The sequence below is a fragment of the Pantherophis guttatus genome, chromosome 7 (assembly GCF_059756535.1).
Source record: "Pantherophis guttatus breed Tessera chromosome 7, ASM5975653v1, whole genome shotgun sequence".
NCBI classification, from domain to species: domain Eukaryota; kingdom Metazoa; phylum Chordata; class Lepidosauria; order Squamata; family Colubridae; genus Pantherophis; species Pantherophis guttatus.
In genome coordinates, this window is record NC_142069.1 from 43,052,617 (window position 1) to 43,080,315 (window position 27,699).

At 42.3% G+C, this 27,699-nt stretch overlaps 1 protein-coding gene across 3 annotated transcripts in view; it reads left to right on the plus strand.

Moving 5' to 3' along the window:
• PAWR (pro-apoptotic WT1 regulator) overlaps window positions 1-26,425 on the plus strand; it is a 70,191-nt gene extending 43,766 nt beyond the window's left edge. For all 3 annotated transcript variants that reach the window (XM_034403328.3, XM_087874075.1, XM_087874074.1), the window contains exons 4-7: window positions 5,120-5,154; window positions 21,081-21,225; window positions 21,315-21,419; window positions 25,130-26,425. In XM_034403328.3, the coding sequence (XP_034259219.1) occupies window positions 5,120-5,154; window positions 21,081-21,225; window positions 21,315-21,419; window positions 25,130-25,216 (372 nt within the window). In that variant the 3' untranslated portion in view covers window positions 25,217-26,425. The remainder of the gene's footprint in view (window positions 1-5,119; window positions 5,155-21,080; window positions 21,226-21,314; window positions 21,420-25,129) is intronic.
• The last annotated feature ends 1,274 nt before the right edge of the window (window positions 26,426-27,699 follow it).

Genomic DNA, 27,699 nt, shown 5'->3' on the forward strand with positions numbered 1-27,699 from the left:
CAATCAAACAGTTAACACCACACACCCCTTCCCACTAGCTTGCTTGATGATAGGGCGCGCTTCCTGTTATGTCACAAGGAGGCGCCATTCGCAAGCTTTATGCTCCACCGAGCTCCGATGAAAGCGTTAGTTTCTTTTGTGCTTGAGCGGCAAGGTCCCTCCAAACAGCTGAGAGCACGTCACTGGAGTTTACAGCCGCTCGGCCCCTTCTCATCTTCCTCCCCAACAATGGCGAGAGCCATCCAGAGCTCGACAGGCGGCTCCCCTCTACCAGGAGTCCACCTGCAGGGGGTAAAACAGAGACATTAGTTACGGAAGATACTCTACCCACTGGGTCCCAGTTTATCTGGATGTTGGCGATGATACCAACGGATTAACCGGTCAGCATGGACATCTGGAGCTGCCACCCAAGATGCTTGTGCTAACAGATAACCTTTCCAACGTACTAAGTACTTCAGCCTGCCCCTGTGTAGTCAGGAATCTAACACTTTATCTATCTCATACTGGTCGGTATGGCTCAGTCCTGGTGGGTCAGGCTGAGTCGTAGCTATCCCCACTGACGGGCTTTAGGAGGCTGCTATGAAAAACAGGGTGTACTTTTCCTAACAGTGAAGGTAATTTGAGCACTACAGTGACGGGGTTGATCATGCGTGTTATAGGGAAAGGACCTATATATTTGGGTCCTAATTTCTTACTAGGCAACCGTAGTTTTAAATATTTGGTTGATAAATAAACTTGATCCCCCACTGAAAACGGTTTTGGATCTGCTCTTTTTTTTATCAATATACAGTTTGTATTCACTCGCTGCTTTTTGTAGAGCAGCCTTAACCTCTGGCCACGTTTGTCGGATTTTGTCTGCCCAGCCGGAAGGCGTAGCTACATCTGTAGCTGGAGGTTCTACTTCAGGTATGGCAGGGAATTCTCTCCCGTAGATGATTTGGAAAGGAGAAAAGCCCATACTACGATGGCTGATGTTATTGTATGCGACTTCAGCAAACGGGATCAAAGCAGACCAGTCAGTTTGTTGGTAAGAAACATAACAACGGAGATAACGTTCCACTGCGGCATTAGCCCGTTCTACGGCCCCGTTAGTACTGGGATGGAAGGCTGAACTTAATCCCTGGGTAGATCCTATCCGGTGGATGAAAGATCTCCAGAATTGAGCAGTGAACTGGACACCCCGATCTGATATAATTCGCTTTGGAACTCCATGAAGACAGTAAATATATTGGATGAACATGTCTGTCAACCGTCGAGCAGACGGTAAACCTCGACAGGGTATGAAGGACGCTTGCTTCGAAAATAGGTCCACTACCGTCCAGATGATGGTATATCCATTGCTAGAAGGGAGGTCCACTATAAAGTCCATCGCAACCTCCTCCCATGGACGACTAGGATCAGCCACTGGCTGCAAATGCCCAATCGGCTTCCTCGTCATCTGTCCAGCGCCTTTCCCTCCAGCCCCTGAAAGACGGATCCAACAGGGGAGGAGTTGGCAGTTTAGAACCAGTGTGGGTGGAGCTGGGCCACCAGTCTCCACCGGAAGCCTGTCCAGAATGCTCAAACCCCTGACTCTGCGTACCAGCCGGCCCACAACAATCCTCCTCACGTAGCTGGCGCAGTTTGGGTCTGACCACCGGCTGTTCAGAGGGTGCGGTTTGCAGCTCCTCCGCTTCCACGAGCATCTCCTCCACACCTGCCTCTAGAGGTACCTCCAACTCCAAGGCTCCTGGCGCCGTCCCCTCAGCCATAACAAAACTCCTCCAACACACAAAACACCGCTAGAAAAGGTGGTTGGGATGGTGATTGAGGAGAGCGCTAACTTTTTCTCGGCTTGTCCACCCAACCGCTCTGGAAGCAAACAACAACCAGAAGGAAACGAAGCGGTTTGCAGCGTCTTTAATCAGGTTAAGCACAGCAACACAGGCAGGAGTAAGGCACAAGCCGGCATCGACGTTTAAAGTTAGTGCTACACGCAGCCGCTGTGTAGCGCTCTTTATACACTTAGTAACAAGCAATTTACCATTTGGCAATCAAACAGTTAACACCACACACCCCTTCCCACTAGCTTGCTTGATGATAGGGCGCGCTTCCTGTTATGTCACAAGGAGGCACCATTCGCAAGCTTTATGCTCCACCGAGCTCCGATGAAAGCGTTAGTTTCTTTTGTGCTTGAGCGGCAAGGTCCCTCCAAACAGCTGGAAGCACGTCACTGGAGTTTACAGCCGCTCAGCCCCTTCTCATCTTCCTCCCCAACAATGGCGAGACCCATCCGGGGCTCGACACCAGGATTTAACTATTACAACTATTTATTAGTACAATCTGTAAATATTCTGATTAAAATCAGACCAACATGAATTAACAGAATTCACAGGAATACAAATCAGTTAACTGTTAACTGTTATAACCCAGAACAGCAGCCTTACTAGAGTCCTCCCTTATTGCCAGTATACTCTATTTTGCATTTCAATTTGTAATCTCAGAATTTCTATATGTTAATATTGTAGTCCTCAAGGTAGGACCTCAATTGAACCCAAATTTCTGTGGCTAAGTGAGAGCGCTGTTAAGTGAGTTTTGGCCCATTTTACGGCCTTTCTTGTCACAGTTGTTAAATGAATCACTGCAGTTGTTAAGTTAGTAGCATGGTTATTAAGTGAATCTGGCTTCCTCATTCATCTTGTTTGTCAGAAGGTTGAAAAAGATGATAACATGACCCCGGGCATTGCAACTGTCACAAATATGAGTCAGCTGCATTTGAATCTTGATCATGTGACCATGGCATGCTGCAATGGTCATAAGTTTGAAAAACAATCTTAAGTTCCTTTTTTCAATGCCATTGTAAATTTGAATGGTCACTAAACAAACTGTTGTAAGTCGAGGACTCTCCGTAAATAGTTTGACCAAGTATATATCCAATGACAGTGATTGGTTCTGTTGAAATTAAAACAGTCAGCCAAACCAATTTCATTGTCTTCTAGTTAATATTGTTAATTGTTTTGATCTTTAATTTTAACTATTTCTTTCAAAGAGTTTTGTAATAAGTAAACTCTGATGGGTTTAGTTAGTTAACTACAGTAGTATTTTTTTCCCCATAAATAATGATTTGCAGTATTGGAGTTCCCCTATCATTACATAGGCTTTTCATTACCAGATACTACAGGAAAACACCTAAAACTGATAGCCCTTAAATAAATGTTCAATTTTTTTAAAAAAAAATATATCTATACATAATTAATTTTAGTTATCATGTACAATAGTATGTATTTGCCATATTTATTTAATAAATTATTACATTTAGAAAAATTTTAGCCATCTTTGGGGGCTAAAAATCTAACCCAAGCAGCTTCCATGAAAGAATTCTCTTCATAATTACTTAGACTACTAAGGACTTTATTTAATAGAACTAGTAAACATTCATTGCAATACATTGCACCTTCAAAGTCCCTTTGGTTCAAAGGGGCTTAGTCCTATGTAAGTGAAATCTGCTATTTTCTTAATAAAAAAAGCTACAAACTTTATTGAATATTTCACTATGAAAATTGGGGTTTTACAGTTCAAACAAAAAACTTGTTCATTTTATTCATTGCAAGAGTTAAATATTTCATGGGGTATTATTTCAGTAATATTCAAATTCCTAATTTTGCTATATTTTTCTGACATCTAGAATTCAGTTCCTATCCCTGAACTAATAGATAATTTTAATACTTCACATTTTACCTTAACATCAAAATATTAAGTGCACAGCAAAATAAAACATTGCTCATTATTTATCACATTGTTTCATATAGTAGGGTATGTGTGTCTATGTGTACTCAGAAGCCATTCCATGATGCTAATAATGAAACTTTCAGTAAAAATATTGTACCAGCAACATAAAAGCCAGAATGAAAATCTCAAGTGACTATTTAATTGTGTGGGAATGCTGAGATATTTGATGAATTCCCATTATAAGCAGAATTGAAAGCTTGCCTGACATTTGTTTCCCAAAATCTTTGTGGTTGCATGTTAATTTTCAAATGTTTCTTCCAAACAAGCTGTAACAAATTGTATAGGATTCTGCTTTATAAAATACCAAAGAAGAAAATCTGTTCCTTGCTTTTTTTCTCCCTACTTCTGTTTCATTCTGTTATTACAAAAGTCAAAGAACTAGACGGTAGTCACTGAAGTGTGAATAATATTAGAACAGCACTAATGTTTATTATGTATGTATGTATGTATGTATGTATGTATGTGTATGTATGTATGTATGTGTATGTATGTATGTGTATATATATATATATATATATATATATAATGAATAATTTCAGATTTCATAATACTTGTACTTAGCGCTGTGGAGTATAGCAAGATCAAAAACAGGTTCTAGCAAGAATGTCTGTGACCGGACACATTGGCTTCTTTGCCCATTTTTCTATTTCCAGAAAGAGAGTTTCCATTTGTAAAGTGGTGACATAGTGGCTAAAATGGTTTGTAATTATTTATATCAGGCACGATAGTGATCTCCTTTAGTCCTTGAAGCTTTGTCCTCTGGTCATGTTAGCAGGGGAATGATGATCGGACTTGAAATTGAACAATTTGGAAGTCTGTTTATAATCAATAATAAATGATATATTTATTAAATGACATATCCCTTGTTGTTTTAATTTTTGTTATCTATTTTTCATTTGGGGATGTTTTCATAAATTGCATTGAGTGTAATTTAAGGCAAAGCTGGGATATAAATGAACAACAATAAGTTATATTTATTCCCTTCTTCATTTATGCAATACCACTTCTTATTAACACCACTTTTCAAAGCTGCTGACAATTTATGCTCATTGCTCAATATATTTCTACCATATAAAGTCCTCTGACTATGGATAAATAATTGTAGATACAATTCTCAGCAGAATTTCCATTGGGCTCCATGGTCCAAAATGTACTGGATCCTACTGTAAAAACCTCCATGATTGTGAAGCAGTTTCTCACTAAACGGTTTTTGCTGGATTTTTATATTAACTGAAGAATGGTATTTGGACTCATGTCAGGCACACATCTCTAATTGTTTTGAGTTATAATTATAAATCAGCAATTATAAATGTTAGGTACTTAATTGTGTTTTTAAAATATATTTTAACAGGATACCTCTAGGACTATTGGAAACAGATACAAAAGGTAAGGAATTGTTTAGTAGATTTTTAATCAGTGAAGTATAACTACAACTCTACTGAAAGCAAACATTCAAATTTGGTACTAAAGCTCTTTGTTTAATAATAAAAGTCTTTTGAACTCTATAAAACCTAGAATTGCAAGTTAAGACTGTTTATTAATTAGTTTTGTATACCTCATAGTGAGACCCAAAAATAGACTTAATGGAGGCTATAGCTTACTGAGCTATAGCCTTTTGGACTGGAGGAAAGAAGTGGAAAATAAATGTTAACATTAAAAAAATTAATTGAAAAGATGGGAGACTAAATGACATTTTCAAGAAAATAATTCATGTTCTGTAGGAAATTAGATGTAAATACCTAAGAACTAATAGATTACACAGCTTTCCCTAGATATATAGGTGCTTTTTAGTCATATACACTTCAGGACACATAGGGTCACCATTCTAATATGTATGCTACTGCTTTTAAGTGCTTCTATTAACTAAACCAATCTTAATCTATTGTTTCCCAGTTAGTGGTACTCATTTGTACATTATCACCCAACAGTCACTCTATCAAAATTGTAAGCCCCATCAACGTAGGAACAAAAAGTCTGCTTTTACTGATACTATTTTTTCAGTAATTCTGTAATTATATTTAGTAGTTTTTAAGAAGCTAAACATTCCAATAACTATTTTTATTATAAAGTAATGAATAATAATTGTGAGTAAAGCAATGTTGCTTCTATGGGAGTAGATGTTTCTTGGGTACAATCTCATAAAGATATCCAAAAGAGAGCAAATTAGCACAATATGTTACATAACTTTATTTTTTCCAAACATAAAGAGAAAGTGATGGCAATAAAGCCTGACCCTTTTATCTTCCTTTTCTACTATTTTTTGGGTAGGTAATGCCCAAGAAACTATGACACTGAAAATAACCAATCTAAGCAAAAGATTTGGAAGGGCAAAAGAAAAGTTTAGCCATTATACAATGACAATATTACGTTCCTAAGAGGACTCCATAATATCTTCAAGAAACATAACTTTCAGGGTTGTAAAGATACGGTTTTATTACATTAACATGACAGAAGATGAGTCTTCCTTTTGTTTCATTCCACTTTAAGTAAGTATTCTCAGAAAATCCAACATTCTCCCTTTAGCTCTAGAAAGTTGAACATCCTATGGCAGTGATGGCTAACCTTTTTGCCATCGTGTGCCAGGAAGGGGGGGGCGGGGGAGGTTTGCGCGTGTGTGTGCCTACACCCATAATTCTATGCGTCCTGCCCTGCGCATGTGTGCGCAACCCCCCTCCCCCCTGCTTCTGACATCCGATGGCCCAGTAGGCCCGTTTTTCTTTCTTACGTGGCTCCGGATCCTCTCTATGTGTCTGGGAAGGGCGAAAACAGCCTTTCCCACTCCCTCGGAGGCCCTCCAGAGGCCTGAAAGGGCCCATTTCCCAACTCCCGGTGGGACAGGAAGTGACTTTTTTGCTGTCCCCAGCCTACAGAGCCTTCCCTTTAAAAAAGGGAAGACATTAGGCCAAGCCCGGCTGATTAGGTCTTCACAGCGCGGCGGAAGGTGCGCAGATCCGGGATCCTCCGTATCTCCGGGGGGAGCTCATTCCAGATGGTAGGTGCCCCCACAGAGAAGGCTCTTCCCCTAGGGGCCGCCAGTTGACACTGTTTGGCTGACGGCACCTGGAGGAGTCCCTCTCTATGAGAGCGTACTGGCCGGTGGGAAGCTATTGGTGGTAGTAGGCGGTCCCGTAGATAACCAGGTCCTAAGCCATGGAGCGCTTTAAAGGTGGTAACCAAAACCTTGAAACGCACCCGGAAGACCACCGGGAGCCAGTGCAGCTCGCGCAGGAGAGGTGTTACATGGGAGCGCCATGTCGCTCCCATTACCACCCGCGCGGCCGCACTCTGCGCCAGTTGGAGCCTCCGGGTGCTCCTCAAGGGGAGCCCCATGTAGAGAGCATTGCAATAGTCCAGGCGGGAGGTGACGAGGGCATGAGTGACCGTGCATAATGAGTCCCGATCCAGAAAGGGACGCAACTGGCGAATCAGGCGAACCTGATGAAAAATTCTCCTAGTCACGGCCGTCAAGTGCTCTTCTAAAGACAGCCGTGAATCCAGGAGGATGCCCAAGTTGCGAGCCCTCTCCGTGGGGACCAATGATTCGCCCCCAATAGTCAGTGATGGCATCAACTGACTATATCGGGACGTCGGAAACCACAGCCACTCGGTCTTGGATGGGTTGAGCCTGAGCCTGTTCCTCCCCATCCAGATCCGTACGGCCTCCAGGCACCGGGACATCACTTCAAGGGCATCGTTGGGGTGATCCGGGGTGGAGATGTACAGCTGGGTGTCGTCAGCATACTGATGGTACTCCACCCCGAAACCATGGATGATCTCGCCCAGCGGCTTCACATAAATGTTGAACAGGAGAGGCGAGAGGACCGACCCTTGCGGCACCCCACATATGAGGGGCCTCGGGGTCGACCTCTGTCCCCCTGTCAACACAGACTGCGAGCGGTCAGAGAGAAAGGAGGAGAACCACCGCAACACAGTGCCTCCCACCCCTAACTCTTCCAACCGGTGCAGCATGATACCATGGTCGATGGTATCAAAAGCCGCTGAGAGATCTAACAGGACCAGGACAGAGGAACACCCCCTGTCCCGAGCCCTCCAGAGATCATCAACCAACACGACCAATGCCGTTTCCGTGCTGTACCCGGGCCTGAAGCCCGACTGGAACGGATCCAGATACGTCGTTTCATCCAGGTGCTGGGGGAGCTGTTGCGCAACCACACTCTCAACAACCTTCGCCACAAAACAAAGGTTGGAGACCGGACGATAATTTACCAACATTGCCGGGTCCAGGGAAGGCTTCTTGAGGAGAGGCCTCACCACCGCCTCTTTCAAGGCGGCAGGAAAGACTCCCTCACCCAACGAAGCATTTATAATCCCCTGGAACCAGCCTCGTGTCACCTCCCGAGAAGCCAGCACTAACCAGGAGGGACACGGGTCCAATAAACAAGTGGTCGCGTTCAGTCTACCCAGAATCCTGTCCACGTCCTCAGGGGTCACAGGATCAAACTCATCCCAGATAACATTCTCAAGACCTGCCCCAGTCCCTCCCCCTGAGACTACCCAGTCGGAGTCCAGATCTTCCCGAATCTGAATGATTTTGTCATACAGATATTGAACAAAATCCTCGGCTCTACCCTCCAAGGGGTCCTCCCGCGCTTCCTGGTGGAGCAGGGAGCGGGTCACCCTAAACAGGGCTGACGGGCTATTATCTGATGATGCAGTAAGAGCAGCAAAATAGCTACATTTCGCTGCTTTTATCGCCACTAGGTAATTCCTAATATGAGATCTTACCAGTGTCCGGTCAGATTCCGAAAGACTGGCCCTCCAACTACTCTCTAGGCTTCTTTTCCAGCTCTTCAACTCCCTCAGCTCCTCAGTGAACCAAGGAGCTAAATGAGATCGGCGCCGGGTCAGAGGCCGCAAAGGCACGACCCGGTCCAGAGCTCCAGCGGCCGCCCTATCCCAGGCGGCCACTAGGTCTCCAGTCGAGGCGTGTGCCAGAGCCTCAGGGAATGGCCCAAGCTCCATCTGGAACCTGTCAGGTTCCATCAGGCGCCTGGGGCGGAACCATCTTACTGGCTCTGCCTCCCTGCGGCGGGGTGTAGTGGTTCGAAGGTCGAGACGAAGGAGAGAGTGATCAGACCATGACAAGGGCTTGGTGACTATATCCCTATCTCAAGATCACTCAACCACTGTCCAGAGACAAAAACCAGATCCAGCGTGTTTCCCCCGTGTGGGTAGGGCCATGAATTACCTGGGTCAGGTCCATGGCTGTCATGGAAGCCATGAACTCCTGAGCCACCTCCGACGCCTCACCCACGGACGGCAGGTTGAAATCCCCCATGACCATAAGCCTAGGGGTATCAACCGCCACCGCGGCGATGACGTTGAGTAGCTCAGGCAGGGCTGCTGCCACGTGGCAGGGAGCCAGCTACGTGATCAGCAAACCCCTCTGAACCCCGTAACCCCATTTCACAAGGAGAGATTCACAGCCGGCCGTCTGAGGAACAGTGGCCTCCCTCGGTCTCAGACCATCTTTAATGATAACCACTACCCCCCCCGCCCCTCCCCTGTGACCTTGGCTGATGGAATGCGTGGAAACCTGGTGGGCACATTTCAATGAGGGGAACCCCCCCTCCTGGCCCAACCAGGTTTCCGTAATACCTGCCAGGTCCGCACCCCCCTCCTGAATAAGATCACAAATGAGGGGGGCTTTATTTACTACGGACCTGGCATTGCATAGCATCAGCCGAAGGCCTGGGCCCTGAGGGTCTATGCAACCTGGAGAACGGGTGGAGCCTTGGGGGCCGGAGCACGCCATTGCTCGTAAACAGCGGGTGCGCACTCCCCTAACACGATATGGCCCCCTGCTCCCGCCATATCTACCCCTCCCACCCACAGTATTGATGTTTGAAACACTATCCGGATGAGCTCTGACACCCCCCTCGACCCCAGGTCCCCCACCCCCCTCGCCGCACTTCGAGGCCAGACCCAACCCTCCCCCTTGTGGGTTTTCCCCCAAACCCACAACCCGAGTTCTAATTCGACCCTCCCCCTCCCTGGGACCCCTTAAAAGTTTAATTAAAAAATTTGATAAAAAAACCCTCAACCCCCTGGTTTTCACATGCCACCTCTCTGGGTCCCAAAACCCGTCCTTGAGGTAGGCCCTTGATAATGTGGAGGGCCAGATCTGCGAGAGGGGGGAATCTCGCAGCGCAAGAAGATCACAGGTAGTATACATCTTAGGTTACAACGAGGGAGGCGGAGATCGTAATCAGGGGTCCATTTGGTAATCCCGAAATCAGATGTAACACACAGCCATGAGGCTCCACTGGTAAATACACTGTCCTCTCACGACAGTTTGAGGGGTCTTTCACAGTTTCAGCCAAACGGAGAATGACATCCAGCCCGCCCTCTCATGGCGGGAGGCCCTTAAATAGCCCTAGAGATAGAAATGCTCCATCCATCCGGTGGTGAATTCATGATGTAAGAGAAACGACCCCCTCAGTGGTTGCCACAATGGTTGTCCCAAGGTTGGAGAGAGTGATTTAAAGTTCAGTCAGTCAGTCATCATGGTTCTATGCCATACTCTGAAGCAGATCATCTCATTGCCTATCAATAAAGGTTTTAATGACCTCAGTTGTAGATTTTGCATGGATCAAATTCTCAGCATTGTAAAAGTGGATTATCTGAGCCCTTTTCTGTCAGGGTTAAGGGCTGATTTTGTGAGATTGCACTGGTCACTCTACTGAATGACCTGCATCATGACCTAGATGGGGAAAGTGTGACCTTCTTAGTATTAGTAGTGGCTTTTGATATACAATTGCCAATGATATCCTTTTTATATAGTAATTCTATTAAATAATCTAATTACAACAGTGAAAACTAATATAAGTAGAAAACTAGAATAGAAGGTATAGAAAAAAAGGAAAAGGAGGAAAAAAGAAAAGAACGTATTAAAAAAATTATAAAGAAATGATTTCCCACATTCATCACAACTATAAACAATTTTAGTAATTTACCATTTTTTCTTAAAATACAATAAATGATATCCTCTTCCCATATTCTATCTCTTATCTGTGAACAAATTCATAAAGCATTATCATTTTGGTTCTGATGTCACGAAAAGTCCATTAAGAGTTACCATAGTTAATTTTAACTTTGATCAAGTACACCAACTTTATATTCGTTTTATTTCTAACAATCTTAATCTTTAGCCCCTTCAAATAATATCATGAAACTTGATTTCTTTTCAATTTTTTTCCTTTGTCCCTTTTCACAAAAATTTTCAAAGTTTTAAGAAGCCTTTTTTCTAAACTCAATATAGGGTAAATGACTCAGGTCATTGTCTCTTGTTTTGTCTATATCCTTTTTATTTATTAAGACATCAGCCAGAGGCAGGTATTATTAAAATTAACTTCTGGATCCATTGTTCAAAAATGTCCTTCAGTATGCCCAGTGTTAAAATACTTTGCTTCATTCTATAATTGTAAGTTCAGTTTGAGTGTTCTTCTCCTTTACTTGTAATCTTTAGTTCCCTCTAGTGTTCAATTTTTACAATCTTACCCTTTAGTGATTTTTTAAATTCAAAACAAAAGCATTTTCCCATGGGAAGGATTCTTTATAATCAATTCTAAGATCTCATTTGAAATTTATCTGGAACCTTAGTCCATTTATAAACTTCTAAAATCAAAGTTCTAAGCATCCTTTTGCTGTTTATTCAAATAAATAATTAACTTATAGTTAAACATTTCTTTTGCTAAGGATTGAAGGGATATTTATCTAGTGCTGTCAGATCTCTCAATACAGTATAAAAATTTCCAATAGTTGAAAAGCAATTAATAAGCAATTTCTGAAAGTAGTTAGAAATGTAATTATGTAAACCTAGTATCCTTTCAGAGGCGTTGATCACGGTTTCAGCAAGATGGTTATTCCTCATCTCCCAGAGCTCTTAATCTTTCAGAGACTACTGTCTTGCAGTCTCCTCACAAGAACAGCTATCTGGAACACTGGTGGGTGATCCCAAGTCCTCTCCTTGCCTGAAGAGGAATAATAGAAGAGCTGATTTACTCACTGACTCTTCATGCTGCCACAGTTACCAGTTTTGCTTTTCAAAGAAAGTACTTTTCTTATGTATATTTGATTTAAAAAAATACCTATAAATAGGAAAGTCCTGCATATCCTTGTGTATTTTGAATATGCTTTCATTTTTCTGGCCAGATAAAAAACTTACTCAAATAGATGTTATCCTTATAATTTGCTAATTATGAACCCGCATAAAATACAAGAATCCTGTCTTTAAATAACGGTGAATACCTACTTACAAAACATTAATTTTGCTAGATGATTCAGGTGCTTATTGCCCTTTTAGGTTTTATGCAAAATGCAAGTCAATAGCAGTGAGTCAAGAATGTTAGTTTATTGCAAAAATGTGACTGCTTGTGGGGAGAACTGCAAAAGACACTTTTTACAGGGAAACTTAAATCATGTGAAGTGCATATAACAACTGAACAGGTCTTTTACAAAGTATGAATTCAGTAAACTTTAAAAAGTTGAATTACAAACTTTTTGTTTAGTGTTGCAACAGACACTTCCTGTTTGTAGATAATAAAGTCCAGAACAAGGAATGCCAAATATGGTAATAGTATTAAGCTGCAAAATTCCTTACAGTTCTGTCATCATGCTTTAAAAACACCCTTTCCCAGGCATTCATCCTTAAACATATATTGACTTCAGTTTCCTTTATTTCTAGCCAAGGTGGCTTGGCTAGAATTGGCTATTATTGATTGAGGGCAGTAAAAGTTGTCCATCTTAAAGAGTTCCAAGTTGTGTAAAGCTACTTTGAAAGAATCTTGTTTATCCTGCAACTCATGGCTTGCTACATCCACAAAACAATTCACTGTAATACTTCAGACATATGGTTTATTTGATTTTTTTTTCATTATAAAAAAGACTCTTTGGAATATGTTATGACACTCCTTCATAACGCTTTAGCTTGAAGGAATCCTTGAAATAATGTTCAGCTATCTGGGAATCCTTGGATAACAATCTAAAAAAGAAAGAAGAAGAAAAAGAAAACATCTAGGTAGAATTTGTAACCAAAACTATTCATGTTTTGTGATAGTTATAACAAAAGAGGTAAGGTTGGCAGTGTAAAAATTACACCACTGCTAGTGCTAGCATAATATAAAAATTGATTCCCCCTCCCCACCTCGTGGTCACAATCTCTGGCATGTATGGTGAGGATATCAGCATATGGCAATTGGAAGCAAACTGCAGGTAAGTGCAGCAGCCAGCTTAAGTGTGCTATCATTTGTACTATGTAATTACTGCTATCATATTTGAGCTGCAAAAATCCAAAGGCCGGTAACTAGCAGCAAAGAAGCAGAGAGCTCTATCCCTTTTAGAGCTGAGAACATGGGAAGCAGGAGTCAGTAAACCTGAGTCCAATCACTGGATAAATATCTCTACTGACAAAAAGTATACCCCAGTTCTGGTGAACTGACTATGTAACATTGACAAACAACTTTAAATTGTCTTGGGAAACAGTTATCTAAAAAAACCCTGAGCCACTGTGGCTTTCCAATGAGGCTGTTTTGTCTTTTAAAGCTAGATCAAGGTAGATCAATATTAAGGCAGAGGATTTCATACATCGAAGGCCAAACAGTAATTGTTGCTTTCTCTCATAATACACTTGAAAATAACTAGATTTTCAATTTTACTTTCAAACTAGATTTTCAATCTTACTTAAGCGTCGCGCGCTTAAGACTTTTTTATTTCATCAAGCTGGCCTGGCCTAAATCTTCTCCCCTTTTAAATATAAATTTTAATTTGTTTTAAATTATGGGGTATTTTAAATTCAGCCAAATTATTTAATTTGTTTTTAATCTATTTTAAATTTTTGTATTTATGTGTTTTATCTTGTGGCTGTTCACCGCCCTGAGTCCTTCGGGAGAAGGGCAGTAGAGAAATTTAATAAAATAAAATAAATAAATAAATTTTAATTCCATACCAGCTTCATATTTATATTAAATCACAGTTTCAAAATTCAAGAGAATTTTATCTATAACTTAGTGTGATGCTTTCCCCATTTTGGAAGGGAAATATAGGATAACTTCTTTTTTTAAAATTTTATTTATGCAATTTTTTCTTCTTTAAAATACATAAGTGTATTAATGTATCTTATTAATAAATAAGATAGTCTCATCACTATCCCTCTGACACAGGTGTTATAGAAACCATAGCCCATGTTTTTTTGAACTGCCAGTTCTACAGGGAATTCAGTGGATTGATCCTTTTTCATCCACATTTTTTCCTGTGCGCTGCTCCCACTATCCATGGATGGGTTAAATGCTTCAGCCTTTGGCAAACAACTGAGTGTTACTTTAAGAAAAAAGCAGGGACTTCCCTTTCCCCGTTGCCCAGCCACACCTCCAATCCCATGATACCCCAGTCTTTGCTCAGTTGTTGGCAAACGCTGAAGTGTTTTTCGGGAGCTCCTATCCTTAAGGTATTTGCTCCCTTCGTTTCTATTTGTTTCTTCCCTTGCTCAAGGATGCTTAGGATTTTATTTTATTTTTGATTATTTCCTTTCCCCGGGGTTGCCTTCCTTTTGTTTCTCTTTTGTTATCTTCTTTTGTCGGCTTTTTGCTTTTGCTGCCGAGAGCAGCGGCAGCGCTAATCAGCTGGGCGTCGGGGCCGGAGCTCCGGGCTGCCCACGTGACGTTTTTCTTCCTCGGCGCCTGATTCAAATTTGCTGAGATCCGGCAAGCCTCGCCCAGAACAGACTACAGCTGCTTCGCGGGACGAAGAGGAGAGCGATCGGATCGGTTTTACACCAATCGGGCCAGGACAAGGCAGCGTGCAGCCGCGGTTCGCACGGCTAGCCCTGCCAGCCACCGCTACGCTACGGAAAAAGGGGCTTTGTCTAGTGGCAAGGAAGCACGGCAGCTGGCAGGACCCTCGGGCCACCAGCATAAGACCGTCGCATACAACTGGCTCCCCAATCTCTGCATCACGTGGTGCCTGCCATCTTGAAGGACCCATGGGCTGCCATCTTGGCCATTGTTTACTTGAGGAGTCCCCTCTTTTCTACAGCTGGCATCAGATTTGCGGAGGGTCTTTGGCTCGTGGGGGCTCAGCTGCGCCAACTCCCTTTTTACGGCGGTGCCTTTGCAACAGGGTTTAGCTGGTGAGACCTCCGGGCTCTTAGCTGCCGTTACTTGTCCTATGGGGCGGAGTGCCCACATCAGGTCGAAGCACCGAGCGGAGCGGTGTTTTCCTCTGACAACATATTATGTCTGACTCCCTGTTCTCTTCAGACCCTGAGCTGGAATTGAGCCCACCTTGCAAGGGGGCCAAATCAGCCAAAAAGAGTTCTCGGAAGCGGTCTGAAGGTTCCAGCCGCAAGTCCAAATCAGGGAAGGGGCCCTCCTTCCAGGACAAGGACGCACAGAGACGCCATAAGGTGCTCGAGAGGCAGTGCGCCAAAGCCCAAAAGGCACTGGCTATGACACCCACCAGGGGGCCAAGACCAGAAAGCGCTGCTCCTTCTACATCTAGGGAGTCAGACTCAGCAATCGCTACCTTGGCGGATCTGGCTCAGACCCCGGCGACTCCGGTCTTGGCCGAGAGGGGACTTCAACCGGATGGAACTCCTACCCTTACTCGGGAGGACCCTGCGCCCCAGTTACCAGCAGGCCCAACTCACAGCCTGACTCCAAGCGCAAAGGCGCGGGGGGGCACTGCCACCTTCACATTTGGACTTCCAAGCCATGTTCTCCTCGGCTTTATCATCCTTCCTAGCCGCCAGTTGGCAGCAGGCGGCTCCACCACCTCATCCGTTACAGCCCCAGGGGTCTCATCACCAGAACCAGACTCGCACCCCCCAGGCACAAGAATCCTCCTCTGAGGAGTCAGATCAAGCAGAGGAGGGCCCAGAGGATGTCGAGTTCTCAAAGGACAAAGGCCTGAGCCCAGACACACCAGCCTTCACGGGACTGTTTCGACCGGCACTTTTTAAGTCGCTACTTCACAAGGTGCGGCTCACAACTAACCTGGGAGTGCCGGGGGAGGTGAGGACAGCCTCGGCTTCTGCAGCGGGGCCCCACGATGCCCTCTTCAAATCGTCCAAACAGGAAAAGGACTACATCCCCTGTCCTCAACTGTTTACTGACATGATCCAAAACGCCTGGGGGCAACCGGCTTCACTAACTACACCCAGTAGTCTGGACAAGAAGCTGTACTGTTCGGCCCCAGAACTGGAGGACCTGCTGCCTCTACCGACAGTGGAGCAGCTGGTCGCAGCGCTATCATCCCCCTCACCAGTATCCACAGAGGCGCTGGATGGACTCAAGGGAGAGGATAAAAGGACGGAGTGGGCCTTACGTAAAGCACACCAGGCCATGGCCTGGGCGATCAGAACATCCACAGCCACATCCTTTTTCAACAGAGCTACCCTCATTTGGCTTCGCCAGATGCAAGAAAGGCTCCCTCCGGAGGACACCAGGCTGCAGCAAGATATAAATAAAATTACTGCAGCCACCGAGTATGCCTCAGATGCCTCACTAAACTTGGCAAAGTTCGCATCGAGAGCCCTAGCCTCCACTGTCACGGCTAGGAGACTATTCTGGCTACGTCCCTGGAAGGCGGACCTCAAGGCTAAGTGGAAGCTGGCCGCAGCCCCATACAAAGCATCGGATCTTTTTGGAGCGGCCCTGGAACTAGTCCTAGTCGAGGACAAGGACAAAAGGAAAGTGCTTCCATCGTCTTATCGCCGCCACGAGCGGAGATACTCGCCATATCCGGTCCAGCAGCCCTTTCGACCTAGCTCAGGACCCAGGGGGTCCTTCTTGCACCGCTCCAATTACCAGGGCAGCGACAGATCCCATGACAGACAACAGCTCCATGACCGAGGCAGGAATCAGCAGTCCAGGAGACCCGGGGGGCAGGCTTCAAATCTGCCAGGAGGGGGAAATGACTCCAAGACCGAGGGCCCATAGGGGGAAGACTTTTCCTCTTCCACCAGCAATGGGCCCGGTCGACGTCAGACTCGTGGGTAAGGCACACAATTTCATTTGGACTATCAATAGAATTTGCAGGTATGCCGCCTCATCGCTTCGTGCACTGCCCAGTCCCACGGTCCACCGAGCTACAAGACGTAATGACACAGGAATTGACCCATCTTCTGGAGGTCAGAGCCATAGAAACAGTACCACTGATCCACCAAGGCTCGGGGTTCTATTCAAGCCTATTCCTCGTCCCCAAGAACTCGGGTGGATGGAGGGCCATTCTGAACCTAAAAAAGCTCAACCTGTCTGTTCAATTCCACAAGTTCAAGATGCACTCCCTCCAATCAATTCTAACAGGGGTGAGATGGGGGGACCTTCTCCAGTCAGTCGACCTCCGAGAGACCTACCTACACGTACCCATTCACCCAGATCACAGACAGTTCCTGAGGTTCGAATACGGGGGCCAACACTTTCAGTACCGGGCAATGCCATTCGGACTCTCATCAGCACCCCGCACCTTCACCAAGCTGGTGGCGGTGGTGGCAGCCAAACTGCGGGCCATCCCGGTCCGAGTCCTTTGCTACTTAAACGACATCCTGATTCTCTCATCAGCTCACGACCAGGCAGTCAGGGACTTACAACTAGTTCTCGAAACGTTACGAAGCCACGGGTTTACAATCAACCTCGAGAAAAGCCATTTTCAACCTTCCTCCCGGATTCTCCATCTGGGGGCAGTAATAGACTCCACCAAGGGACAGGTTTTCCTGTCACCAGACAGGACTCAGAGTCTCCAGGAACTGGCCCTACAGATCCTGACAAAGAAGAAGGCCACTCTCCTGTAACTATCATGCCTTCTGGGGAAAATGGTCTCCTGCTTCGGCATCGTACCGTGGGCACGCAGACACTCGAGAGCACTCCAATGGTTCCTCCTCCCCTTCCAACGATCAGGGAGGGCCAACTCGAAGCGCGAGGTCTACCTCACCCCCATGGTGCGACTCTCCCTCAGATGGTGGACCTCCAATTCACTCCTCAAGGGCTCAGAATTTCTGGACCCGGACAGGCTGATCCTCACCATGGACGCAAGTCTTTGGGGGTGGGGAGCACACCTGCACAACATGGTGGCACAGGGCCAGTGGTCCAGATGCAAACAACGCAGCAGCATCAACCTGCTGGAACTCCGGGCGATCAGATTAGCCCTGCGCCACTTCCAAGCCGCAGTTCAGGGCTGGCACGTACTGGTCCTGACGGACAACATCTCGGCCAAGGCGCACGTGAACAGGGAGGGGGGCACAAGTTCTCGCCTCCTGATGCTAGAGTCCGAGGCCCTGTTCGCTTGGGCGGAAAGGCACCTGCTCTCGATCAAGGCAGACCACATTTCGGGGTCAGCCAACATAAGAGCGGACTGGCTCAGCCGAACAACGATAGATCAGACGGAATGGCAACTCCACCCCCGCCTCTTCAGGAAGCTTGCCTCTCGATTCGGGAGACCAGTAGTGGACCTGTTTGTGTCTCCAAGCAATGCCCAGCTACCTTGCTTCATGTCACGCTACCCGACACTACAGGCAGAAAATCATGATGCCCTGCACTACAAGTGGCCAGCAGGACTTCTATATGCATTCCCACCAATTCCGTTGATCCCACGCCTGGTACGGAAGTTGTTGGCAGAGAAGGCCAATCTCCTCCTGGTGGCCCCAAATTGGCCTCGAAGGCCGTGGTTCGCCGACCTGGTGGCCCTATCGGTAGAGCAACCGTGGGTAATCCCACCACACCAGGTAGTGCTGTGCCAGGGCGAGGTCAGGCACCCAGAACCTCAGTGGCTCCAATTAGCTGTCTGGCATTTGAGCGGGTCATCCTGAAGGACAACTTACCTGATAGCATCGTTAGCACGATTCAAGCGGCCAGGCGACCTTCAACAGCCCGTATTTACGAGGCATCCTGGAGGGCCTTTTGCAGCTGGGGTGCTCGTCACCATGTGGACCCCACCACAGCAATGATACAGGACATTTTACTGTTTCTTCAGGCCAGGTTAAACAGGGGACTGGCCCTGGCTACCCTAAGGCGTCAGGCTGCAGCTTTATCGACAATCATCTCCTGCGCACCATTCCAGGCACTGTCGCACCATCCACTCATCAAAGGGTTCCTTCACGGGGCTACAAACTTACATCCACCTACAGTTCACTGATACCTGTCTTGGGATCTATCTCTAGTACTTCGGGCCCTGACAGGTCCCCCTTTCGAACCGTTGGAATCGACCGCCCTCAAGTACTTATCATTCAAGGTGACCTTTTTCCTAGCAATCACCTCGACGAGGCGAGTATCGGAGATAGCGGCTCTATCTGTTCCTAAGGATCTCTGCATATTCAGAGACTCCTCGGTGGTTCTCCGTCTGGACCCCGCCTTCATTCCAAAAGTGAACTCCTGGTTTCATCGGGCCCAGGAACTCATCCTGCCAGACTTCTGCCCATCACCTCGGGACCACAGGAAGAAGCGCTGGCACACCCTGGACGTCCGTTGGGCTCTTCGGCTTTACATACGCAGAATATCTTCTTTCCGCCACACAGAAGCACTCCTGGTTTCGTTCAACCCGGCTTCCATGGGCCAGAAGGTCTCGGCCTCCATGGTCAGCAGATGGATCAGGGCCTGCATTGCACTAGCTTACGAACTGAACTCCAAACCACTACCGGGCAAGATCCTTCCTCACTCAACTCAAAGTGCAGCCACATCAGCAGCCTGGGCTACACAGGCATCTGTAGCGGACATCTGCAGAGCAGCGACCTGGTCCTCATTGTCACCATTCATTCGCCACTACAAGATAGATGCTTATAATTCAGCCGAGGCGGCGTTTGGCCGCTGGGTACTCCAACGGGTCGTGGCTGGAGAGGACTCTGCGGGCAGTCAGCCTCCCGCCCATGGGGTTTGAGCTTGGGTATATCCCATCCATGGATAGTGGGAGCAGCGCACAGGAAAATGGGACGTTGTCTTACCTGAACGTCCCTTTTCTGGGCGCTGCATATACTATCCATTCCCACCCGTTTCTATGGCTTCCTGCCCGGCTGTGGTTTTCGGGCCCTGTTTTCCAAGTTGAAATTGGTTTGTTAATAAAGTTATGTTTATTGTTACCCTTTTGTTGATGGTGATTTGCCACACCTTCGCTCAGACTGGGGTATCATGGGATTGGGGGTGTGGCTGGGCAACGGGGAAAGGGAAGTCCCTGCTTTTTTCTTAAAGTAACACTCAATTGTTTGCCAAAGGCTGAAGCATTTAACCCATCCATGGATAGTGTACGCAGCGCCCAGAAAAGGGACGTTCAGGTAAGACAACGTCCATTCTAGGCACTCCAATAAATTTTATTTGCAGTGTTTGTTAAATAACCAGGATAAATCTGTTTTTCTAAAAGAGTAAAGTTTCACTATGTTATATGTAAGCTTCGCTCAAAAATGGTTGTCATTGACATTAGGGGCGAACTTTGCTTTGTTTTACTGAATGTATTTTTATTGGTCAGTGACAGAAACAAAGTTTTTGTTTGTTTGACTGCGAACATGTTACCAATAGCGCTGTGTGTATGCATTTATGAAGTTTTGAGGAATCAAATTTAATTCAAGATTTTAATATAAGTTTTATCTCTGTTTGAGAGATAACATTGTGAGATAAAATTTCAAATTATGATTTTTGCATCCAGAAAAATGATTACTTACTGCCATTTTTATCCATTATTTTTATTTTTTTTCTTCTGTAGTTATTTATTCTGTCCCTCACAGTACACACCCTCATGTTTTAATTAAAACATTGGGGAGGGGGGAGGAAAAAAATGTAGAAAGAGTAGGTAATCACTTTCTCACATCATAAAGTCCCTAAAACTAAGTGTGTTTTTAAAATTCCAGGGGGTTGTATATTGAATTTGAAGTCCATATTCAGACTGTGGCTTAACAGCCACATGTATTCTGTATCCTGGTTTAAATTAATGCAAACAAAAATAAAAGAATCAGGTGCATCAAATGTAACCTATCCATTCTAAATATAGCAATTTTCTATGTAAATTGTTGAACATTTGGAAGACTGAAATATTTTATAGCCTGTTTGGATTAATTGATGTTCAGATCCATTAATAGATCTGAAACAGATCTAATGTGGAATTGCTTTATGGGCATGCTACAATAAAGAAGATGGGTATAATTTAGCATAGCCATTCCAAAGGCTTGTTGCAAGTAGCTTAACACCAGCTGCTATTTATTTGCCTTCAGTAATTTAGTATTGATATTGCCACAACTGAAATGGGAAACATAGAAATAATTTTGATAATTCTATTATGCATCAAATATGTTAAATTGTAAGTTGTACTTTTCACAGCACAACACCAGAGGATGAAGTTTCTAATAGATGTTCACGTACAGACAGGACAGGTTATAATAGCAGATTCAACAGGGATGCAAATTCTTCTGGAAACTTTGTATCAACTAATTCTTTGGAAAAGAAGATTGACGATCTTGAAAAGGTAAACATAATAAATCTAAAAGCTGCAATATAATGTCTATTGTTTTGACTATTTTTAAATGAAGTATTTTATATTTTATTTTTTTGAAGGATCTAGCAAAGGAGCGCCAAGAAAACCTGAGGCTTGTGAGGATAGCCCAAGACAAAGAAGAATTGATTGGGAAATTAAAGGAGGAAATTGATTTATTAAATAGGGTAAGTGCTGTTTCAATCTAGCTGTGTTTCCTAAAATTTTGTACAAGTCATACATTCCCTCGCCCCTGCCCCCCCCAAAAAAATTGTATTTACATTTGTGCATAATACAGCACATGGATGCTCATTTATTTGTTCACTCTTTTATTCATTCTTTCTTTTTTCAAAGAATCCAAGAGACAAGTGTACTTGCTGTTCTTCAGTGTTTAATTTAAACTCTACATTTGCAAGTCAACACTCAGTTGCCAAAATTAGAGATCTTGCCTAACTTAAATAAAGTAGTTTGAGTATGCTTGGAGTAAAACTGAGCTTGGGCTGTGTGTGTACCACAAGTTAAAATATGACAAAAGCACCTGGTACAATTCTTAACAAGAAAGCCTGCATGTGGCAGAAGGACAACTAAGACTGGTGCTCTGATCGTACTCCTTTTCTATTTTTCTAAAAAGCATTATGGGAAGGCTTCAGTTAGCCAAAGGCATGATGTGTGTCAGATATCCGTATTTATGAACTCGTGGTATTGACCATAGCACGTGGAAGATTGCTTCTCAGTTTGTAATGGGGATAAATGATGAAGAGTATGAATTAAGGATTAAAAGGAAAATACAAAACATATCTGTGTTGTTTATTGTGAAGATAAGAAATGGGAAAGGATGTAATAGTTCTGATAGAAGATCCTATGTAGTTGCATTGATGAATATATATAAAGGATGAATGTGCAAGTTTAATTGTGGTTTGGAATATATGTTGTAGATATGTCAACTAGACTTTTGTGGGTACAGGTGAAAGTAGGAAGGGTATGAAAGTAATAATTGAAGGAATCAGGGTGACCAGAAGATAATTGAGAGCAGTGCAGAATGATAAAGGAAAAAGTACAGCAAGTTCATCAAAGAGCAATACTTGTAGCATGCAGCAGAGGTGGGGTTAAAAGAGTGAATAGTGATGAATTATTAACAATTAGTAAATATTGTTTGTGAATGTAGAGTTAAAAGTTGTTTCTGAATGATATCAAAATGGTATGTGATGTAAGCAAAAAATTAATGAGAATAAATAGAATGTTAGAAGTATGTATGTGTACTTTTACATGCAGATATAGAGTTGATGACTGAGGGACTGAATAGTTTACACCAAAAAATAGTTTGTATAATGCAATGAAAGAACAATGATTCTGAAAAATAATACTTGTATTTGACAAAAGAATGGAGTGAATGCAAATTACAGTTAGTAGTGAAAAATTGTATTTTGGAAAATGGTTTAGCAAAGATAAGGAAATGGGTAGAGAAATTCAAAGATGGGAAAATGCTGGTAGAATAATGGGAATAAAGAAAGATGAAATAAGTGTAAATGGCTGTATAAAAGAGTATGCTTTGTCCATTTTGTCGTCTAAACTTGAAAATTGAATTTATTAGGAAAAAGCATTAATTGAACTCATTGGATATGGAATACTTAAGTATGTAAAGTAAAACAAGAGCAGATAGAACTAATTTTAATTAATTAATTTGGTACAAAACTGAAAGAAGTATATTGAGATTGCTAGGTTATATAGAGGAATTAAATGAGGGTCAAATTGTAACAAAGAAGAAGAGTGAATGGATTGAAAAGAAGGGGAAGGGTGGGAAACTTGTGGATGGAGATGAGAACCACAAAAGTAACATTTAACAAAAAGCAATATATGGAATTGTTCACAGTGGTGATGGAAATGTGAATGTTTGCAAGAATAGAAAGTTATGGCGAAACATAATGAATGAGTGTTCTTGGTTTAAAGTAGCTGTGGATGCAGTTCCTTTTTTAATGTCTTTTTTCCTGTGCTTATTACTCTTACTTAATTTTTGCATTTTGGAAAAGGTTTCCTATGGTCAGAAGGAGTAGTATTACGAGTATGAATATATGCATGTAAAAGGATAAACCATTACTGATTTATTGTAAGGCAGTTGAAACATGTTAGAAATATTAAATAAAAATGGCCAATTCTAGTTGGATTCTAAGAACAACTCTTGAGAAGTGCAGCATGAGTTCTTTAATTATAATAAGACTAGCTGTTCTAGGTGCCCAATGTTTTCTCATTTGAATTTTATTGCATGTTACATGGCATTGCTTCGTAAATGCAGTTTGCAATTAATTTGGTTTTTTTTTAATTGTTTGAATATTTAAATTTCAGCCAGAGGTTGTGGTTGGACCTAGTCCAAGTAACTCATACTTTTTAATCATTTTGGAATGTTAGTTGTGCTAGATAAACATTCCAGAATGTGTTTATGTAAAATCTTGAGTAAATTTTTAATGTTTCTGTCTCTGCTTTAAAACAATTATTTTGATACACACTTTTAACATCCGCTTGAAAGACAAAAGTAAAACTAAATTGTAGCTTATTTGAAAATGCTGTTGAACATGTATTTCTTAGATGAGTTCCCACAACCAGTTTTGATAAGATTTTTTAATTTATCCTGATACCTAAAATTTCTGCTGCAAAGAGCAAATACCAGAGATAACATTTCAAAAAGAAAGGGGCAATAAATTAGGAATTGAAATAGTTGCCATCTTAGTCACAGTTGCTAACAATGCACATGCATAAAGTAAAGCCATAAAATGATGCATAGTTAAAAATAATCAAGGCTTCACAAAACTGCTTTGCAACCCAGAGCAAAACACATGTACAGGGATCTACTAACATCCTATACCAGGGCGTGAGGAAAAAGCCAGATCCTCAAGGCTTTCTAGAAGATCTATGGGATCAAGGCTAGTACAGAGTGATATGTATGTGAGAATGGATTGATGACAATATCCCTAACTTTAGATCATGTCACCACTGCCTCAGGAGGGGGAGAAAACAGATCTTATGCGTAAACCCTTCCAGTGAGTCAGACCATCTCTCCCCTGGATCAGCTTCACAGTTGCCATGGTGACAAAAGATATCTTGAGCTACTTTTGATCCCAGGCTGGGAGAAGGCAGAATCATATCTCACATAACCATAAAAATGGCACAGTAAGAAAGTATTTATGCAGCAGGGAGGTGGGTACACTAGCCATAATCCCATCTGATTTCCAAGGCCTATATTTGGTTATCTCCAGAGCAGCACCTCTGGAAGCTAGGCTCTATATTAACCATTAGGTTTGGGGTGAACATGCCATATCAGCTATTGTACCATATCTTTTGACTGGTTTCTGTAAGAGAATTTATAATTCTTAAATCCCTTCTGTTAACCTTATTCTTTTATTTATTGTAGTTGTGTATAGATAGTATATTTGTACATTATACTGCTATTTCAAAATTTATCTTGCTAATTTTAATCTTTTTTCTCTTTGTTACATATGTGTAACCTGACCAAGTGCTTTAGCATATTTTTGATTTAATAATTGGTTTTAGCCCATTTGTTTTGTCTATGTTTATTTTTCTTAATTATCCTGACAATGTCAATTTAGTTTTGGATATTTTGGATACCAATTTTCCTGTGCTGGTTAACAGCCACAATAAAGTTAAGTAAACTATATAAAGCGTTCTTATCAGAGTAAAATGTTTTGTTACAGAATATAAATTATAAGTTTACTGCGGTAAGTAGCTCCCAACCAGTTTGTTAGCCATCTCAGTCTGCAGTTCACCATTTTTTGCTTTTATGGATTAAAATTTATATCATGTATTACAGAGTGAATTATTAACTGAATGTTTAAAAAGAACTTCTATTAATTAATAGCAGTGTATCTTGTTTTATTCTCTCTCAAAGGATCTAGATGATATAGAAGACGAAAATGAGCAATTAAAGCAGGAAAATAAGACACTGTTAAAAGTTGTTGGACAGCTGACAAAGTAGAAGATGGAAGCTGCCAAAATAGAAGATGGAAGCTTCAGTGAGGAAGGAAATACGAAACTACTGATTTGAATGTTTAAGGATCAAGACTAGGATGTTTCCTTTGTGGCAATATGTCAAAGCAACTGTCTTTGTATTTATTATTAAGGAGCAGGGAGAAATGATGAATGTTTTACATGATGCTGTACTTCTAAGCTCATTCCCTTAAATTTCCCAAAGCGATTCAAATGATGCTCATTGAGATGCATTAGGTCTTTCTATGTATATGACCCAGTTATACTTTTTAAAGAATTCCTGATTACAAAGGTCACAGTTAGTCTATATGGAGATTACTTGTAGGAGAGGGGCTTTTTCCTGCTCTAAGAATAGAAGAAATAGGAATAAAATTTGTTTACACAGGGTCAAAATAACTATTTTGGGAGATATTTGTTTTTTATTTGAACAGGTGTAAAGTGCAAGTGCATTACTGATATAAAACATTTTACAGAGTGTTACTCTGCAAAAATCTTGTATGTTGTGATTTTATTTTATACTTTATCTGAAGTACTTACAGTAATAGATAGTATTTTCCTGTACAGATGCTGTTTGATAAAAATGTTTTATAAATCATAAATAACTCACCAATAATTATCACAACTAATAAGTAGTTTTTAGAAAATGTGTATGCTGCATACTACCACACAGAGCTTATGTTTCCACAAGAAGAAGAATTCAGAGGGTGCCATTTTTTGAAATTTATAAATACTGTGAACTACTTCAAACATTACAATCACAGTTTACTGGATTAAGAAAAGTCTTTCTGATTTTGTATATTAAGTTGCAGTTTTCTGATCTAAATACAATGGGAATCATTGCTTAACAATGATTTAACAAATCATATAACCTTTGCATTGGTTGGGAAATATTACTGTTCTCCGCCAAATGACTATAGACCAAAAATGTTTATCTAAACCATGCCTATATGAATGGACTTCATCCAAGATACATGTATCAGGTTAGCATCAAAATAAGTATAATGGGTTCAATTTGCAAGACTACGATCCACCAAGCTCTTATATGAATCATAATGGTTTTTGAATTGTGATAAAAGTTTTAATTGATATAGTTTACAAAAGAAATTTGTGATTGTTCACCCCTCTAAAAGTATTATAGAAAACATCTAGAATAACACCAATGCTTGTTAAAATAAAGTATGTTGCATGTTCTATTACAGTCTAGTGTCTGTTGTCTGTGTCACTGTTGCGCAACAATTGTCTGTTCCGTATGAGCTAGAAAAATCCAAAGTTGCATTTTAGAGCATAATTTTTAGTAGGGAAACTTAAATATAACATTTAAGCTTTCAAAATGCCTCTACTGCTTTCTCAGGCAAATAGAAAATAGAAAAAAAGCAGGGAAGGAAAAGTGGAAAAATAATCAACTCCTCTGATGAAGAGCTCAGAAAAACTCAAAACCAAACAGACTCTTTCTGATTTTTCAGATAGTCTTACTCTGGGATCCTGGATGTTTTTCTTTTGAGTAACACAGCTACCTTCCTTTTTGCTTGAAAAAAAGGTGTTTTTAATGACCCAGCCTTTTCTGTTTTGAAATCAGCTATATAGCCTTGAAAAATATTTTGTCAACAAGAAGTAGCACTGGAATGCTTAGGCATCCTTAGTTGCTCCCTAATACCAATGTTTATGTAGCAAAAGTGTATTATTGTTGCAAAGACAATCTCCACTGAACAAAGTTAATGTAATCAACTGTTCCCCCATGACACACTATTTGAAAAAATGCATCAATTTGTCCATACCTTTTTTTCTTTAATGACTGCAGTTGTAGATGCAGCATATCAGAAATAATCTATTGGTAGATCACAATGCTAAGCAACTATGTCAATTGCTCAAAATAGATTTCCTTTTGTATTTTAAAAGGCTATATAGGTGACTTATGACTACAATTGGGACTCTAACCTTTCCTGTGAAGCGGTCATTAAGTGAAATGCCACATGGCTGCTTTGTCAATGATGCAATCCCAGTACCTGCCAATCCTGGTTGCAATCATTAAGTGATCTCACTGGTTATTAAGCAGGTGGAGCAAAATCTTCCTGTCAGATACCCCTTTTGCTTTCAAATGCTCCTTCATGCGGCTGGAAGATTTCAGTTCTCCTCCAAGCATGGAAAGGAAATCCTTTGAGGGGCTGCAGGAATAAAGCTGAAGTCTTCATAATTTCAGTTCCGTTTTTGCAGCCTGCTGAAGGATTTACCCTCCCCTCCAGTTCTAGCCACATTAAGACATTATGTCTTTTCTTTCATAAACTTTAATGATTAAATGAAGCTAACAAAGTTATCAAATACATTTTTAATTTTTCATACACAATTTTTGTCAATTTGAATAAATGGAAAGATTACATTTGTTCAGTAACTATTCTGAGTTACAACAGAGCTGAATTAATGGTACTTATTCATAATTTTGGTTGTCACAGAATCCCCACGCTCACATGACTGCAT